This window comes from Panulirus ornatus, chromosome 1, assembly GCF_036320965.1.
Source record: "Panulirus ornatus isolate Po-2019 chromosome 1, ASM3632096v1, whole genome shotgun sequence".
NCBI classification, from domain to species: domain Eukaryota; kingdom Metazoa; phylum Arthropoda; class Malacostraca; order Decapoda; family Palinuridae; genus Panulirus; species Panulirus ornatus.
This window is the reverse complement of record NC_092224.1, coordinates 434,147-453,358: the sequence shown is the minus strand read 5'-3', so window position 1 is coordinate 453,358 and position 19,212 is coordinate 434,147. Positions and strand designations below refer to the sequence as shown.

At 37.1% G+C, this 19,212-nt stretch overlaps 1 protein-coding gene across 1 annotated transcript in view; it reads left to right on the top strand.

Annotated features, from left to right (window-relative positions):
- Positions 1-778: 778 nt before the first annotated feature.
- Sec61alpha (SEC61 translocon subunit alpha) overlaps positions 779-19,212 on the top strand; it is a 52,199-nt gene continuing 33,765 nt past the window's right edge. The window contains exons 1-5 of the mRNA XM_071669611.1: positions 779-918; positions 8,539-8,672; positions 13,739-13,900; positions 15,974-16,183; positions 16,354-16,518. Coding sequence (XP_071525712.1) covers positions 912-918; positions 8,539-8,672; positions 13,739-13,900; positions 15,974-16,183; positions 16,354-16,518 — 678 coding nt within the window. The 5' untranslated portion in view covers positions 779-911. The remainder of the gene's footprint in view (positions 919-8,538; positions 8,673-13,738; positions 13,901-15,973; positions 16,184-16,353; positions 16,519-19,212) is intronic.

Below are 19,212 nucleotides of genomic sequence, written 5' to 3'. Positions count from 1 at the left end.
ACTAATGAATATATCAACAGTGAGTTAACTTTATACAAAAATGCAATGATTCAATATACCTGTTATAACCCTGATATTGGTAGTCTTCTCCATAGGATTTAATGAAAAATTCGCAGCCAAATTTTTTCGTATATGTTATGTTATCTATGGATGGATTACTTTTTCCATGAGTAATTGTTTTCTTACGTTGTGTAATTTTATACGAGTGAAGCAATTTTAGTCCCAAATGCATGATAACAATGTTTTACATTAATTTTCGGGGTACAAGAAGATCTATCATTGTACTGACTGCTATGCCTTAATGTTTGCGACGAAATATATTTTATGTGTCATAATCATGATCACAGATTATCAATACAGCACTATTAAAGATATAGAATGAAAGTATCTATAGTTATGATAAGGTTTGATAAAGTGTATAAGTATTCCTCAACGAACTGGCTTCATTGATGTGAGAGACAGAATAGTTTTCTTTCCCTTTGCTGTTCCTGAATGTTTATTTGTGATTGTAAACAGACACAAGAGCAGGTTTGAATCCGTCTGCTCGCGGGCTCAACCAATTTGCTTCCCCGACAGTTTTTTCAATAATTCCTCGCCACAGTCACATGTAATTCGAATAACCGAGGGTAAATACATACATATTATTCTATTAGGTAGACTTCCAGTGATTTTGGATTATTTTCACAACATATAATGTTCGCTACGATCCCACAGACTTGTGTATTTGACAACATGACAGGTGGTAACGTCATGGCGATGGCGGAGAGGAAGTGATGTCAGCGAAGGCTCCCTGGCGGCCACAGTGGGAACCTCTGACACGTCGCGGTGAGTGTAGTGTTGTGAGGCTGTGAAGACGGTTCACCGGCCACGGAACCTTACTCTTCTCCAGACCACCTCACCTGACCACCACCATGGGGAGTAAGTGGATTCCTATTTATGGATTTTATTGAACTTCTATTGAAATTTAGATGTTAGCTGCAATTGGCATTCATGTTTGGTTTTCCTGTTTCTGCATTTTGTAACTTGGAGGTCTTCCGTGTTGGGTCTGGCCGGTGAAGGTTTTGCATAGAATTTCCAGATTGACGTTCATATTAATGTAGATGTTACGAAAATTTTGAAGGCTTATGTGGCATCCATATGATTAAAACGTAATGGATCATGTAACCGACTAGAAAAAAATGCAAACACTAAATGAATACGGTAAGGGAAAGGTATTGATGACAAGTCGATTTTACCAAACTTTCATTAAATTTTAACTTCGTGTACATATAGTTTTTATTGTCTTTCTATAACCTTAGTCTGTGGTTTGTACCATTGAAATATGAAAGCAAAAGTTGAATTTGTTAATGGGGAAGATACTAGAGGGTGGTCATATCCTGGAAACAGGTGTTTGACAAACTTACCTTTTACTACTGTTCTGACTAAGATGAAGAGTAACGAGCATTGTTAATTGCAACATTTTGTCGTCCATTTTTTTCATGTTTGGCCCTTACCTCGGTTTCTTTGCTTGCCGTGGCCTATATCATGAGAACACCTAGCACGGGAGTTGAGTTAAACCCGAAGGCATCCATAGTTTGATATATACCTTACTTGTAGTTGGATTAGCAAAGGGTACAAGTCAAATTTATCTCCATACTGCTTTGAAGTTTGCAGGTTTGTACTGCTGTGCTCGTGTAGTGTTTGGAGAAAATATAAGTTATGATGCTTGATAGTGAAAGTTAAGTAAGGTGATAGGAGGGTTATGTGTATAGTCGTGAGGGTTGTGTGTTAGAAAAAATATGGGTCATTTGAAATTAGATCATACATATGTAAAACATCGAGTATCAATGAAAACTTTAATCCAATCACCCTAGCACATGTAATTTATCATATTGTTTAGTATTCTATCGCATATTTATGTGCTACAACCATAATTGAGTTTTGTACGAAGTTATGTCATAAGGTAGACAGACCAAGCAGCAAAGTGATTGCTAGCAGCAACGAATTTAACGTTCTTAAATGCTTTTGTGTATCGTCTACTGGGTGAGATGAGGTAAAGTTTTGTAGGTTGTATTAATTTCTGTTAGTTGTTTTGCCTATTCTTACATTGATCCTCCCTCACATTTTCAACATGCATAACCAGTATTATCATTTTTATATCGTTCAGTAAAATGTAATGCCCCAAGTCATTGTATGCAACTATTATTTATGTATTCTGTGAACACCAATAATAGACAAAATTATACAATTTTTATAATTGAAACAGTACATTTCCAGATAAATTACAGGGCTGAGTTTAGCTCATCACTGTTAGCTTTTGAAATTGAGTGATTCTTTTCTGAAATGCCAATGTAGTGTTTAGAGAATTTAGTAACATTTGTGGAGCTTTACAGTTTATTAAATGTGAAATGAGGTGATAGTAATGTATGATGGAAAATGTGGGTAAATTAAAGTGAGTATTTGAAAAAAAGTGAGAACCTTGCCTAACTGTTTGTCAATATTTACCTTATTGCTCGATATGCTAGTTGAATTATGTGTCACCCTAGAGTGAGCAATGTAAAAATGGTACAGGATAGCCAAGCAGCCAACTGATCCCCAATAGTAGACATTTTATGTTGGTATATTTCACTTATCATTTGTGAAGTTATGTTTTCTTTTGATATGTTTTAGCTATTACATTACGTGCTTATATGTTAATTAACCCCAAATTTTATGTAGTGTACATAACCATCACTACTATTGCCTTTAGTTTTTTATCATTTTAGATGATCCAGATCACTTTGCTGTACTTGTACTTCCTAAACACTGCACAAGCTAATGGTGATGCTGAGCTTTTAGCTGGTGAATAAGCATTTATAAGAATGTAGTTGCATTTCTTTCTTTCAGTCCTCAATAGATTTCTAATTTTACCTGGTATTCATAATTACCTGATTATTAGTCACTTTACCCTTTGATTAGACTAATAGGAAAACAATGAATCAGATGTTATTCTGAGTTTATTTTCATTTTTCATTTTATTACTGGATACCTAGATTTCTTGTCGAAGTAAAATTGTTGTAAATTTTGAGATTCACACCATTTTCATTTGTCAAGCTACTACTTGCTCTTGCTTTTGGCTATTTAGTAATTTTGTGATAGATATGTCATTAGTCTTTAGATGAGTGATTTTGTTGTGTACGGGAATAGTCGTGGAGCAGGATTTTGAGCTGCACAGTTGATTTTATAAAATGGTAGTGGATTTCCATATGGCAGTAGTAGTACATCAGGGAAAATGTTGGGTTAGTTAAAGTGAAATAGTACACTTATGAAAAGATTACTAAACTTGTATAACCTCCCAACCTTCTTGGTAGTTAGGATTTGCTTATGTTCTTTGGCAAAAGTCTGTTTGAATTTGGCATCACTGTTAAGTTCGATATTGGGATATTTTGTTTTGTCTAGAGAATTCAATAATTGCAGAGCATGAATTTTTGAGCTTTATATTTTATATGTGTATGTGCATGTTTGGACGTGTATGTATTTACACGTGTATGTGGATGGGTTGGGCCATTCTTTAGTCTGTTTCCTTGCGCTTCCTCGCTAATGTGGGAGACAGCGACTAAGTATGATAAAGTTTAAAAATTTTATAACATAGTAGTTGATAAAGCATTATTAGTGTACCTGGGAAAATGTGTAAAATGATGTAAAAAAAGAAGTCTGGTAAAAAATCATTGGGAGTAAAAAAAAGAAGTCTGTGGTAAAAAATCATTGGGACCTGTGAAAACTCTAACTTCCAAAGCAGTTTGGATTTTTTATTCGATAGTATGTTTGAAAAATACCTGTTTCATTTGTGATCAAGTTCTTAGCAAATGGCATCAGATATCAACAAACAGTCCCTGACTGTGGATTAAATTCATGATATATTTTCACTATTATCAGGTACATTTTGGAGGATTTTGTATGTTACAGATGTATTTCTTATTTTCATTGTAACTACACATTTTTCCAGATATGATCTTCACTACTGTCATTTCATTAACTATTGTTCAGTAAGATGTAATCTTTGCTTTGCAGCTGTTATTGTAACCTCTTTATACTGTCATTGTTGAATGAAATCGCTCCATATCAAGAGCTGAATTGGAATTTCACCTTAATGTTCTGAATCAAATTTCAGTTGAAGCATACCAGTCAAACCATGATTATCTGAAAATGGTGCTGAATGACAATAGATATCAGCATGTGGCCTTTTAAGTATGGTATATTATTACTGACATTTCTGTTATTAGTTTGGAAATTAAAGGTTCTGTTGATATTTTGATGTACTTTTATGCTAATTTTTATGCATAACACGCTTCTTTACCATATAATGCTCTAAATCATGCTCCAGTTGTATTTTCTAAATTGCAGTAGTGATTCAAAACAGACTCACTTGGTATCCAAAGCCAATTTTGCATTGGAAGTGTAGTGGAACAATTATTGGTTTATCCACACATCAGAATTAGCTTTGGACAGACTAATTTTGTCATGCAGTGGTATTGTATTGTTTAGAGAATAGTAAAACAAATGCAGAAAATTTTTATTTATTTTGATGTGTGATAAGGCATTAGGAGTGAGGAAAATGGTTTAATGAATGTCAGGAAAAATGGTTTAATGAATTTAAAATGGCAAGACTGACTGCCAAGCCTGGGTGCTTGGAAAGGTGGCAGTACATAGTAATCTCCCATAGTCAGTTGCCCTCCATTCATGCTAATGACAGCACATTTCTTGAGTTTTCTGTAAAGGAAATGGAGCTTGTTTAGATGTTGAGGACAAGGCTGAATGTGGTCCATACTTATTTTATGTCTCTAGATTGTGTGGAGAATGATTTTATAAATACTGCTGCTTCAGGCATTGAAAGTTCACCAAGATAAGGCTGATAATGTTTCTAAAAAGAATGTAGGCAGTTTTGCCAGCATTCATCCATCCTTAAGAACACTGACTGATATAGCTAGTAATTTTAGTAATGTTTCAAGTTTTGCTGTTACGAAACAGCTATTACTCATTGATTATAACAAGATTTATAATACAGTGCAGTTTGTTTTTTCAACACATTTCTCGTTAGTAAGTTCTTGACTAATTCATGCATTTGTTTCACATTAGAAAAATACTGGAAAGGTGTAAATGCAATTACGGAAAGGTGAGTGATTGAGCATTCTTATCAGAACATTTGATCAATTACTTGGTAACTTGTATGGAACATTGTATTTCTTAAATGATTTTTCTATATAATTGTCTTCCATGAATTCTTACTTGTTGCATGAACTAATGATTATCAAAAAATATAGGAAAAAACATTTGTAGCCTTTTTAGGGTCCTAGTTGCTCTCTTCTAAAAGACTCTGTCATACACTAGATGAATGATACGTTAAATTGTATGTATTTATATATATTTTCAACATGGTTCTCTAAGTAGATTCTTGACCAATTGATGTACTATTGATGAACTACATATTAAGAAATATTACAGAAAATTGGGTGGTACATTTGCAGAGGCAAGTGATTGGTCTTTCAGTTTAAAATATCTTATTGTAAATGTTTTGTGTAAATATTTTGTATGATTTTATTCATTTTTTTTTTTGTATGCGTAAACAAATACATTCTTCACATTCAGAAAATTAGGAAAAACCTTACCTGATATTTCTCAGGGTCCTGATCACTATACTGTTCAAAAGATTCAACTTACACAAGGTGAATGATATTGTAAATTGTATTCATTTATATATTTTGGTGATTGAGTTTGGTAAAGTGTGTGAAAGAAGAAAGTTAAGAGTAAATGTGAATAAGAGCAAGGTTATTAGGTACAGTAGGGTTGATGGTCAAGTCAATTGGGAGGTAAGTTTGAATGGAGAAAAACTGGAGGAAGTAAAGTGTTTTAGATATCTGGGAGTGGATCTGGCAGCGGATGGGACCGTGGAAGCGGAAGTGAATCATAGGGTGAGGAAAGGGGCGAAAATCCTGGGAGCGTTGAAGAATGTGTGGAAGTCGAGAACATTTTCTCGGAAAGCAAAAATGGGTATGTTTGAAGGAATAGTGGTTCCAACAATGTTGTATGGTTGTGAGGTGTGGGCTATGGATAGAGTTGTGCGGAGGAGGGTGGATGTGCTGGAAATGAGATGTTTGAGGACAATATGTGGTGTGAGGTGGTTTGATCGAGTAAGTAATGTAAGGGTAAGAGAGGTGTGTGGAAATAAAAAGAGCGTGGTTGAGAGAGCAGAAGAGGGTGTTTTGAAATGGTTTGGGCACATGGAGAGAATGAGGGAGGAAACATTGACCGAGAGGATATATGTGTCAGAGATGGAGGGAACGAGGAGAAGTGGGAGACCAAATTGGAGGTGGAAAGATGGAGTGAAAAAGATTTTGTGTGATCGGGGCCTGAACATGCAGGAGGGTGAAAGGAGGGCAAGGAATAGAGTGAATTGGATCGATGTAGTATACTGAGGTCGACGCGCTGTCAATGGATTGAATCAGGGCATGTGAAGCGTCTGGGGTAAACCATGGAAAGTTGTGTGGGGCCTGGATGTGGAAAGGGAGCTGTGGTTTTGGGCATTATTGCATGACAGCTAGAGACTGAGTGTGAACGAATGGGGCCTTTGTTGTCTTTTCCTTGTGCTACCTCGCACACATGAGGGGGGAGGGGGATGTTATTCCATGTGTGGCGAGGTGGCGATGGGAATGAATAAAGGCAGACAGTGTGAATTGTGTGCATGTGTATATATGTATGTGTCTGTGTGTGTATATATATGTGTACATTGAGATGTATGGGTATGTATATTTGCGTGTGTGGACATGTATGTATATACATGTGTATGGGGGTGGGTTGGGCAATTTCTTTTGTCTGTTTCCTTGCGCTACCTCGCAAACGCAGGAGACAGCGACAAAGCAAAATAAATATATAAATATAGATATATATTTTGTAACACGAGTGACTAATTCGTGCCCAAAATACAGATTCCTATTAAGAAATGATAAAAAATGGATACATGTGAAGATAGGTAAGTGATCAATCATGTATCGCAAAACTTTTATCTTTAACTTGAGTCCTTTTTTAAGTTTTCTTCGGTAGTCTTTTCTAGTGCATAAAGTAGTAACTACCTATTCAGAATAGAATATAGGAAGAGGTCTTGCCTCTATACAGAATAGAATATAGGAAAAAATCTTGCCTAGCCTTTTTCTGGGTCCCATTTACTCTGCTGTTAAAAAGATTCATATTTCTGTGTGAATGATATATCACTGGCTCTATATTTCGTGCAACACGGAAGAAAAAATCAAGCAGATTTCATTTTGAATTTCCATACAAATACAAGGTCAAGGACTAGGGTGCTCCTCCCTAAGAACACACCACATGTTGCCTTTAAAGTCTCATTAAACTGAAAAAAAAAAAAAGAGTAATCTTAGTCGTATTTACATACAGCCAAAAACCTATTATTATTTATGCTTAAAAAGAATAACTGAAAAAGACTGGTGATAGTTGTAATTACTGTGTATCATAGATGCATAGATTGATTTTGGTTCAAATATTCAACATATAATTGGTTGATATGATAAATTGCATTTTTTATATTTTTTTCTTTGCACTTCTCTTCACTAAGTTTTTACCTGTGCACAAGTTATCTATATTTTAAGAAATTTATTGGAAAAATTGGGTTACATATATGGAAGTTTACACATTCAGGAATCATTGGGACTACCAGATCTTTATTTGTCTTCACTCTACCATTTACCACTTCTTCATACAACTAACCAGGTACACTTAACAAACTAATATCTCTTTAGTTTGTATCATTCTTTTCGCATATTTCTCTTTGCTCTTAGTACCTTCACCCCCTCGCTCGCCCTAGACTTGCTTCTGCTTCTAGGGTTCCGGTAACTGCCACATTCACTCCCACCTTGTAGATGTTTTTCCCTTTTTGTGCTTGGCACACCTTTGTATTTCATGGACAGTTATTTACGAAGTCTTCCATGCCCTTTGTGATGGTAAGATGTTATTTCCTTATATTGAAATTATATTTAACCAATCTGCAACGTTATACACTAAAGTTCTTGATGTTTCTTCACACAAGTTTCTTTTCAAGCTCTCTTTATATACTGATGTATGATAGTGAATGTTGGCTATGTTGTAGATATTTGCTATGGATAGGGTAAATGGTATGGAAACATTATAAGTGGCATTCTTTTGATTACTACAGCTCCTAGGGGTGTTTGGAAATCCTCCTTTTTTTTTTTTTCTCCAAAAGAAGGAGCAGAGAAGGGGGCCAGGTGAGGATATTCCCTCAGAGGCCCAGTCCTCAGTTCTTAACGCTACCTTGCTAATGCGGGAAATGGCGAATAGTTTGAAAGAAAGAAAAGAATATGCTAAAGGGTTCTGAAATACATACTGTGGTACAAAGCAAATGTAGAAGGTAAATGCTTTCAGGTAACATTAAGGTGTTATGAATTTTCAAAAATGTTAAGTTCATTACATGTATTGCAGTTTGCAAGTAAACTGTAGTGGACGTGGATTGTTGATTTTTGTATTTGATCTAATGTAGTTTTCCTTTTGCTGCAGTTAAATTTTTGGAGGTGATAAAACCGTTTTGTGCGGTGCTGCCCGAGATCCAAAAACCCGAGCGTAGGATACAGTTCAGAGAAAAGGTCCTATGGACAGCAATCACCCTATTCATCTTCCTTGTTTGCTGTCAGGTGAGTAATATACCAGTTATATACTTTGTGAAACTTTGTGCTACTTGCAGTTTGTCTAGTTCTTCAGAAAAGTTTATATTTTATTTTTTTTGTTGTACAGTAATTAGATGCCCTACCGATAGCTTGAAGCTATGTGAAAGTCATCTGCAACAAGTTTTCCCCAGTTTACTTTAATGATTATATTATTATTTCTAGTAAGACACTTGTGTGTATTGATCAGTGTGTGCATATGGTTGTCTGTTAAGGCAGAGATGGGAGTTTTTAAATGTTTAGGGTGTTATTGTAGAACAACATTTTGCAGAGCAATTTTTTGCAATAATGACATCCTAAACGTAGGATAGATAATTTTAGATCAAGTTTATGCACTAGTGACAGATTTGAAGAAAATAGCACTTCTGTTTTGTGCTTTTCAATGAATAATTAGATATGCAAATACATGAGGGTCTTTCAGGTACAGATAGACCACTCTTAATGGACCCTCTATAGTTATAGCATATCTTTTTGTAACAGACTTGAAAGAAATGTTTATTTAATAGATGGTGTATATAGTAGTATAGTCAAAAAGAAAAGAATCTTGAATTTCATCAAACATTGTAGGAAAAGAACCAACGACTACATCTGCCACCATCTTTGTGTAATTCTCTAAGCCAGTTGTGGACAGCCTTGCATAATTTATTTCAGTTCCTTTGCTTTTGTTTTTCAATCTGTGTGTATTTAGAAAACATTTTAAACCAGTCTTGCCTGAAAAAATGTCCTACAAGTGTGAGCCTAAGTTAAGCATCCAAGGTACCTTTTTTTATATTTTTTTTTATTTTGCTTTGTCGCTGTCTCCCGCGTTTGCGAGGTAGTGCAAGGGAACAGATGAAAGAAATGTCCCAACCCACCCCCATGCACATGTATATACATACATGTCCACACACGCAAATATACATACCTATACATCTCGATGTACACATATATATACACACACACACATGTACATATATACACATGTACATAATTCATACTGTCTGCCTTTATTTATTCCCATCGCCACCTCGCCACACATGGAATAACATCCCCCTCCCCCCTCATGTGTGCGAGGTAGCGCTAGGAAAAGACAACAAAGGCTCCATTCATTCACACTCAGTCTCTAGCTGTCATGTAATAATGCCCGAAACCACAGCTCCCCCTCCACATCCAGGCCCCACAGGTACCTAGGTATCTATGAAAGTTATATATATAGACTTAAAGATGTAAGTGATCTGCAGGGTTAAGGTAGGCAAGCATTTGGCACTTGAGCATCAGTTGCTTGAATTGACATCCCCAAACATTAAAATAGTACTTGATAACAGTGTTAGGATAAAAAGAACCAGCCATCCCACCATGTCATGAGTAGTTGTAGGTCAATTGTTGGAGCATGCAAGTTCCGACAAACTTGTAAAAGTTTATTAATTCATTTCATATATTTAGATTAACATTGCCATCATTTTATTGATAAAACACTGAAATAACATCTGCAGAGCCATTACTGTTGTCAAGAGTAAGCCATTTTATGTGTAGCGCTTGTGTAAGAGTTTACCCTGTTAGGATGCATTTGGTCGAGGTGGTGTGCAAAGTGAGAGGGTTAGGGAAAATGATTTGGTAAAAAGAGAAGAGGTAGTAAAAGCTTTGCGGAAGATGAAAGCCAGAAAGGCAGCGGGTTTGGATGGTATTGCAGTGGAATTTATTAAAAAAGGGGGTGACTGTATTGTTGACTGGTTGGTAAGGATATTTAATGTATGTATGATTCATGGTGAGGTACCTGAGGATTGGCGGAATGCTTGCATACTGCCATTGTACAAAGGCAAAGGGGACAAAGGTGAGTGCTCAAATTACAGAGGTATAAGTTTGTTGAGTTTTCCTGGTAAATTATATGGGAGGGTATTGATTGAGAGGGTGAAGGCATGTACAGAGCATCAGATTGGGGAAGAGCAGTGTGGTTTCAGAAGTGGTAGAGGATGTGTGGATCAGGTGTTTGCTTTGAAGAATGTATGTGAGAAATACTTAGAAAAGCAAATGGATTTGTATGTAGCATTTATGGATCTGGAGAAGGCATATGATAGTTGATAGAAATGCTCTGTGGAAGGTTTTAAGAATATATGGTGTGGGAGGCAATTTGTTAGAAGCAGTGAAAAGTTTTTATCGAGGATGTAAGGCATGTTTACGGGTAGGAAGAGAGGAAAGTGATTGGTTCTCAGTGAATGTAGGTTTGCGGCAGGGGTGTGTGATGTCTCCATGGTTGTTTAATTTGTTTATGGATGGGGTTGTTAGGGAGGTGAATGCAAGAGTTTTGGAAAGAGGGGCAAGTATGCAGTCTGTTGTGGATGAGAGATCTTGGGAAGTGAGTCAGTTGTTGTTTGCTGATGATACAGTGCTGGTGGCTGATTCATGTGAGAAGCTGCATAAGCTGGTGACTGAGTTTGGTAAAGTGTGTGAAAGAAGAAAGTTGAGAGTAAATGTGAATAAGAGCAAGGTTATTAGGTACAGTGGGGTTGAGGGACAAGTCAATTGGGAGGTGAGTTTGAATGGAGAAAAACTGGAGGAAGTGAAGTGTTTTAGATATCTGGGAGTGAATTTGGCAGTGGATGGAACCATGGAAGTGGAAGAGAATCATAGGGTGGGGGAGGGGGCGAAAATCTTGGGAGCCTTGAAGAATGTTTGGAAGTCGAGAACATTATCTCGGAAAGCAAAAATGGGTATGTTTGAAGGAATAGTTGTTCCAACAATGTTGTATGGTTGCGAGGCATGGGCTATGGATAGAGTTGTGCGCAGGAGGGTGGATGTGCTGGAAATGAGATGTTTGAGGACAATATGTGGTGTGAGGTGGTTTGATAGAGTAAGTAATGGTAGGGCAAGAGAGATGTGTGGTAATAAAAAGAGTGTGGTTGAGAGAGCAGAAGAGGGTGTTTTGAAATGGTTTGGTCACATGGAGAGAATGAGTGAGGAAAGATTGACAAAGAGGATATATGTGTCAGAGGTGGAGGGAACGAGAAGTGGGAGACCAAAATGCATATGGAAAGATGGAGTGAAAAAGATTTTGAGTGATCGGGGCATGAACATGCAGGAGGGTGAATGGTGGGCAAGGAATAGAGTGAATTGGAACGATGCGGTATAACGGGGTTGACGTGCTGTCAATAGATTGAACCAGGGCATGTGAAGCATCTGGGGTAAACCATGGAAAGTTGTGTGGGGCCTGGATGTGGAAAGGGAGCTGTGGTTTCTGTGCATTATTACATGACAGCTAGAGACTGAGTGTGAACGAATGGGGCCTTTGTTGTCGTTTCCTAGCACTGCCTCACACACATGAGGGGGGAGGGGGTTGTTATTTCATTTGTGGCGAGATGGCGATGGGAATGAATAAAGGCAGACTGTATGAATTAGGTACATGTGTATATATGTATATGCCTGTGTGTGTATATATATGTGTATGCCTGTGTGTGTATATATATGTATACGTTGAGATGTATGGGTATGTATATTTGCATGTGTGGACGTGTATGTATATACATGTGTATGTGGGTGGGTTGGGCCATTCTTTCGTCTGTTTCCTTGCGCTACCTTGCTAACGCATGAGACAGTGACAAAGCAAAATGAAATTAAAAATCATAAGATGCATTTCCTTGGACACCATTTTTTAATGGCCCTTAACTGAATTTTGTGAATGGGTATTTCTCAAGAGCATATGTGTAATGCCTTTATAATTACTTTTTTCCTTCTATACATGTTCATCAGTTTCCTGGGTTAGTAAGTTAGCAGCAGGAACAAGAGAAAGAAAAGACCCTATTAGCTCTTACCCATTCTCTAACTGTAGCGTAATACACTGATACCACAGCTCTCTGTGTACAGCTAGGCCCCACATATCTTTCCATGGATTCCCCTGGCTGCTTTATATACCCTGGTTCAGTCCATTGACAGCAAAGTAACAGGTAATCATAGTCTAGCCACTACTGGTCGCCTTCTTAGAAACACCAAGTTTTCATATTCTAAATGTGCCATAAAAGTTAGGTCTACCGAACTTGAAAACATTAAAACGCAGTATAATGACCAGAGCCTTAACAAACATAAATGTCACTTATTGAAATGGATGAAGTTACTTTAGAAGTCTTCAAATATTGTTCTGTCTACCACCACCAACTTCAGTCCCTCGTCACCCGCTATCTTGGCAAGAATCTTTAAATATCTGATTTACCAGTGAAATAGCAACAGTTGCTGAATCAGAGAGTGTAATTTACATCATGATAGTGTGTGTTATATTGATAGGAAGCCGAGATGTTTTGGGTATTGTCCATATGAGAATTTTACAAAGGAAATGCTCAACATGGAATGTTATCCATCTTATGATATAGGTTTTTTGATTACTCATACAGTGACATTTAGTTATGACAGATTGTTGGGGATGAAACCCCTGTTGTTCTGTAAGGACCTCTTCTATGGTAGTTCCCACAGCATTTTATGAGTGAGAAAAATTAGAGGGTGGACATGTAGGGAATGAAAATGCCTAAGGATACATGTAGAGGTTGGTTGACCATGTTAGCAGTGACTCTACAAGAAAAGTGTGGTAGTAAGACAGGTGAGCTTGGTGTTTTGAAATGGTTCAAACCTATTGAATGAATAAAAAAAACATGAGAGGGTTTACTTGTCAGATCTGGAGGAAGGAAGAGGAAAAGGGACACCGCAGTTATGGAAGGATGGATTGAAGGAGGCTTTATGGCATTTGGGCCAGAACATTTAGGAGGGTGTGAGGATGTGTAGGATGCAATTAATTGGATTGATGTGGTATATGGGGATATGATTTCAGTAGGATGAACCAAGGTGTCTGAAGTTAAGATAAAGCTTGATATAGGCTGTGGGGACTTGGGTTTGGATGGTAGATCATAGTTTCAATACCATGTACTGTTCTTTTACCCTTGATGGCGAGAGAATTTGAATATGGGCTCAGGTTATAAATGTAGTGATAATTAAGATTACTTGAGCTTCATATTCTTTTGGAAACCCTGAAAGGATCTGCATGTATTTGATTACATAGGATATTGATTGTTTTCCAGATTCCCTTGTTTGGTATTATGAGCTCAGACTCTGCTGACCCCTTCTATTGGATCCGTGTGATTCTTGCAAGTAATAGAGGCACACTCATGGAACTTGGTATTTCGCCGATTGTCACTTCCAGTCTCATCATGCAACTGTTAGCTGGTGCTAAAATCATTGAGGTGAGGATTAAATGCTTGCACATACTTAAAACTGAATTTGTATTTTCTTTTTTATACCTTGATATTAATAAACAGTAAAATTTGGGTAGATTTTTGTAGGTTTCAAAATTTTTATTGAAATATTTCTTGAATTCAGTAATATTGAGTTTTGACAATTAAATAATTAGAGCAGCACTGTAACACTGAAATTTACATAATATTAGGTTGATGTTTTGTCTAGCTATGCTTGGTTCTTTCCATACTTGATTGCCATTTCCCTCTAGGAAATGGAGTAAGAAAGATATGTCCACTCACACTTCACATTTGAGAGTAATTGTGAATAAGAGCAAAGTATTAAGTTGAGCAGCGTTGAGAGTAAATGTGAATAAGAGCAAGGTTTGTATGGTTCAGCAGGGTTCAGGGACGAGTCAGTTGGAGTGTGAGTTTGAATGTAGAAAAATTGGAGGAAGTGAAGAGTTTTAGATATCTGGGAGTGGACTTAGCAGCAAATGGCACTACAGAAGTGGAAGTGAGTCACAGGGTGGGGGAGGGAGTGAAGGTTCTGATAGTGATGAATGTTTAGAAAGAGAAAACGTTATCTCGGAGAGCAAAAATGGGTATGCGTGAAGGAATAGTCGTACTAATAATATCATACGGTTGCAAGGCATGGGCTATAGATAGGGTTGTACGGAGGAGGGTATATGTGTTGGAAATGAAATTTTTCAGGACAATATGTGGTGTGAGGTGGTTTGGTTAAGTAATGAAAGGTAAGAGAGAGGTGTGGTAATATAAAGAGTGGTTGAAAGAGCAGAAGAGGGTGTGTTGAAACTGTTTGGACATATGGAGAGAATGAGCGAGGAAAGGTTGACAAAAAGTATCTGTGTGTTAGAAGTGGAGGGAACAATTTTATTGTTGGAAGTACTGTTCTTTCAAATATACTTATTTTCACTCTGAGATTATGCTCTTTCTACACATTCTTCATCACTCCCAGAACCTTTGCCCCCTCCCCCACCCTATGACTCACTTCCATAGTTTCATTTGCTGCCAAGTTCACTCCCAGATATCGAAAACACTTCTTTTCCTCCAATTTTTCTCCTTTCAAACTCACATCCCATCTTACTTGTCCCTGAACCCTGCTGAACCATACAAACCTTGCTCTTATTCACTTTACTCTCAACTTTGTCCTTTCACACACTTTTCCAAACTGTCACCAACTTCTGCAGTTTCTCACTCGAATCAGCCACTGGTGCTGTATCATCGGCAAGCAACAATTGACCCTCTTCCCAGGCCTTCTCATCCTCAACAGACTGCATACTTGCCCCTCTCTCCAAAATTCTTTTGTTTACCTCCCAAACCATCCCATCCATAAACAGATTAAACAACCATGGGGACATCATATGCCCCTGCTGTTGACCGACCTTTGCCTTTTTTTTCAAGCCCAAGATTGGCATCCATACAACGTAGACAGGGCTGTTATATCTTCATACATATCCAGCTTTGTTCTAACAGGTTACTGGCCTCTCTTTTCACTCATTTCTTAATACACCCAGAACTGAAGTTCTATCTTTCACTCTGGACTCCCCTCAGCCCTTGTGGTTCCGTCTGTTGCCACATCCACACCTATATTCCTAAAGTGTTCTACCTTTTTCAGATCCTCCCCATTCAGACTAACTCAGACCATCCTATTTCAGTCCTCAGCTACACATTAATTTAATATTCATCCCATTTTACCCTGGACTTTGTCTGATTCTTATCACTGGCTTCTAGAGTTTCACTTGGGTGTATTAAGTTTTGATGCTAAGCTTATACTGAGGGATAAAACAAAATAGTGCATCATTATTTCATCTACGCAATAACACTAATTGTAGTTTATTACTTGCTTCATTAGATCAGGTTTTTACAAATTAAGAACTTAAGGTTCCACATTAAGGTAAAATTTGGTGCAAATTTAGAAGTGAGCTGTACCATTTTTTGGAAATATATAATTTGGCTGTGTTTGCTACCAATTTTTTATTGCAATAATGATGAAAAAGTTTGTTATCTTTAATCTGTTATGTTTGTGTCATTTACATAAATGATTTATTTGTTCTTTAGGTTGGTGACACTCCAAAGGACAGGGCTTTGTTTAATGGTGCCCAAAAATTGTTTGGCATGATGATAACAATTGGTCAAGCTATAGTGTATGTCATGACTGGTATGTATGGAGATCCCTCGGACCTAGGTGCTGGAGTTTGTCTTCTTATCATCATCCAACTTTTTGTTGCTGGTCTCATTGTGCTCTTACTGGATGAACTCCTTCAAAAGGTAACTCCCTTGATTCTTTAATGAATATTTATGAAATATTGACATAGGAAAGTAAGGCATTGTGAATTAATGCTCCAGATTATTGTTAGGTGGCTTTTAATGAAATATTGTGAAGTAATGTTGATGAAAAGTTTGGTAGTTGGAATTAATGCATCAATTAATCATTACAGGGTTATGGTCTTGGTTCTGGTATCTCCCTCTTTATTGCTACCAACATTTGTGAGACCATTGTATGGAAAGCCTTCTCGCCTGCTACTGTCAACACAGGCCGTGGTACAGAGTTTGAAGGTGCTGTCATTGCCCTTTTCCATCTCTTGGCTACAAGACAAGACAAGGTAAGAACATACAGATGCACTTTTGTTAGAATGGTAGACTTGCAAATTTAGAATTGACAAGTAGAAATGCTTGTGCTGAGCCCATTTGTTATTTAACAAATGTGGAATACTTGCCATATTTTCTTAGTTGATTTGAACTTTAGAATGAAATGATGGAGTAGTTTGGAAAGGTTAATGAATTCATTGTCTGATTTATACATTAGTTGTTTTTCTAGCAGTGATGGTTTTCCCATGTTTGTGGAAGGGTGACAAATAGTGCAGTAGTGTACCTGTTCCTGAAAACTTGTAATTTAGATAAAGGAGAAACTACTCAGGTATCCTTTATTTGCATGTTTGTGGATTTTTTTTTATGTGGACAAGAGTTCATTAGGTTAGAGACATCTAATAGTTGAAATGGTTTGGCAAGCTTAGCTTGTTGTGATCATAGTAAAACATTTGTCAGATGTAGCTCTGCTGTATTTTTTCATTTTGTTTTGAAAGTGAAGTATTATTGTATCCCGTGCTCACGTAAGATTTTCCTTAATATTTTAGTCACACATCTCCTTGCATTTGATTTGTAAAAGCCCTGCTTAGTCTTGAAACTTTGGCAGGAAAATGTTCAATATTGCTGTGCATCAGAGTAATTTACTTATGATAATTTGAAAAAAGATATGCGATAGATGATTACTTAAGCAGGCTTTCTTCTGGAAGGAGATAGATGTTTGCCACCCACTTAGTGATTTGTTTTTCTTTTTTTTTCTTTTACCTGGTTTTTACCATCGTTTAGGTAATTTATGGATATCATATTGTCAAGATGTGCTGTGTAAGTGTGTAATGTATTGTGATGCTTAAACAATGATAATACAGTAGAACCTCTCTCATCTGAAATGAATGGGGGGAAACTGCAGTTTCCAAAACAAAATTTCTACAAAAGTTTAAGGTTTTTTTACATTAAGTAACTCGGAAGTCATATTTATTTATAAATGGTTTACATAGGGTGATATATGCAAGCAAGTGACTTTATCTTTTTCTGCCACTTGATGTGAATAGCCATCTTGCTGATGTTGAAGGCCTTCATAAGTGCTGCCTTAGACTTGCCTTTAGCCAGGCTCCTGCACAACTGCATCTTCTTTTCAAGGCTTAAAATGTTCCTCTTGTGATTTGTGTGAGATGTAGACATCTTTGAGAAGCTGTCAGGCAAATGTTAACGGTGCATGAGAGAGACAGTTAGCCACACTAGTAATCCAGGGTGCACAAACTATGCAAACATGCAAGACCAGCATGCAGCACCGTGCTAGAGAGCACATGGGAGATGATAAACAATGACCAACTCCACAAAACACCAGTTGTGAGTATGGTAATTGCTGTGGCAAAGTTAGTTTTTTTCCCCTTTTTTAAGGGTTACTAATTGAAATTGAGAATTATATGCTGTATTGAATATTCCATTGTGTCAAAATACAAGTAACAGAAGTGTTACTATATACCTTGTTTTCCCTTTGATTTTGGTGGTTTGATTTGTTTGGGGGTGTTTGCAGAGTGTCATTGGTATAAGTGGATATTATGTACCATGATGCAGATAGGGATATAAAATATTGTTTGATGGATTTTGACAAGTGCTCGTGAGTTGCCCATTACAATTCATTGATCTCTGTGAAGCAGGCATGCAATCCATTAGCTTGAAGTTTATACCATTTTCATTTTTCTTTTCCCCATCCTTCCTGCTGTCAAATGTTTAAGAATATTAATTTCAGTTATTGGAAACTTTACGATTTTTACCCTAATGACAAAGGGGCCTCTCAATTTATGCAATAGTTACATTTTCTTGAGCTTGGTCACATGAATCAAAGATGTGTAAGTCAGATGATGTAAGCAGTTGAGATGGGGGGTTTCATTATTAATAAGATGGTATCTACTGTTGTACCAATGAAAATCTACAGTATACATGTACCTGGAAATGTAGAATGCTATAATGTACATACTGTACTATGAATCCAGTTGATGAAGACCGAAAATAACACAAAACTCCGACACTTACATTTACTGCTGTTCCTGATTTGCTTGCTGGTGCTGTTGGATAGGGAGGAGGTGAGTGGAGTTACTGGGGAAGGGGTCTTCACTGCTGAGTCATCATATGTACTCTAGGCCTTTGCTTGTATCATAAACATGCTGATAAAAACATTTTCATGAGTTTGGTGTTTGATCCATCTGTTTATCATTTGTTCCATTCTTTTTATAATTGAATTTAGGAATTCAAGGTCTTGGATGCACAGATTAATGTTCTATTCTTGGCATTCGCCTTGATCTTCTCTGTGCTATCAAGAATAGTCCATAAATTCAATTCACCAAGTCCAAGGGCACACTTATTATAATGCCAGCAGTTTTTTCACCTTTCAGCATTTGAGCACATACATTGTAATCTCTGGTGATGGCCATATGCTGGGGAGAAGAGAGTGGTGAGAGTAAGTGAGCTTGGATAGGAGACTTATGTGACAAGTACCAGAAGATATTGAGTGTAGAATGGCAAAAGGTTAGAGCTAATGACATAAGGTGAGTGGATGAGGAATGGGATGTATTAAGGGAAGCAGCGATGGCAGGTGCAAAAGATGCATGTGGCATGAGAAAAGTGGGAGTGGGTAGATTTAAGAGGATAGTGAGGTGTGGGATGAGGTAAATTTGTTAGTGAAATAGAAAAGAGAGGCGTTTGGAGAATACGTA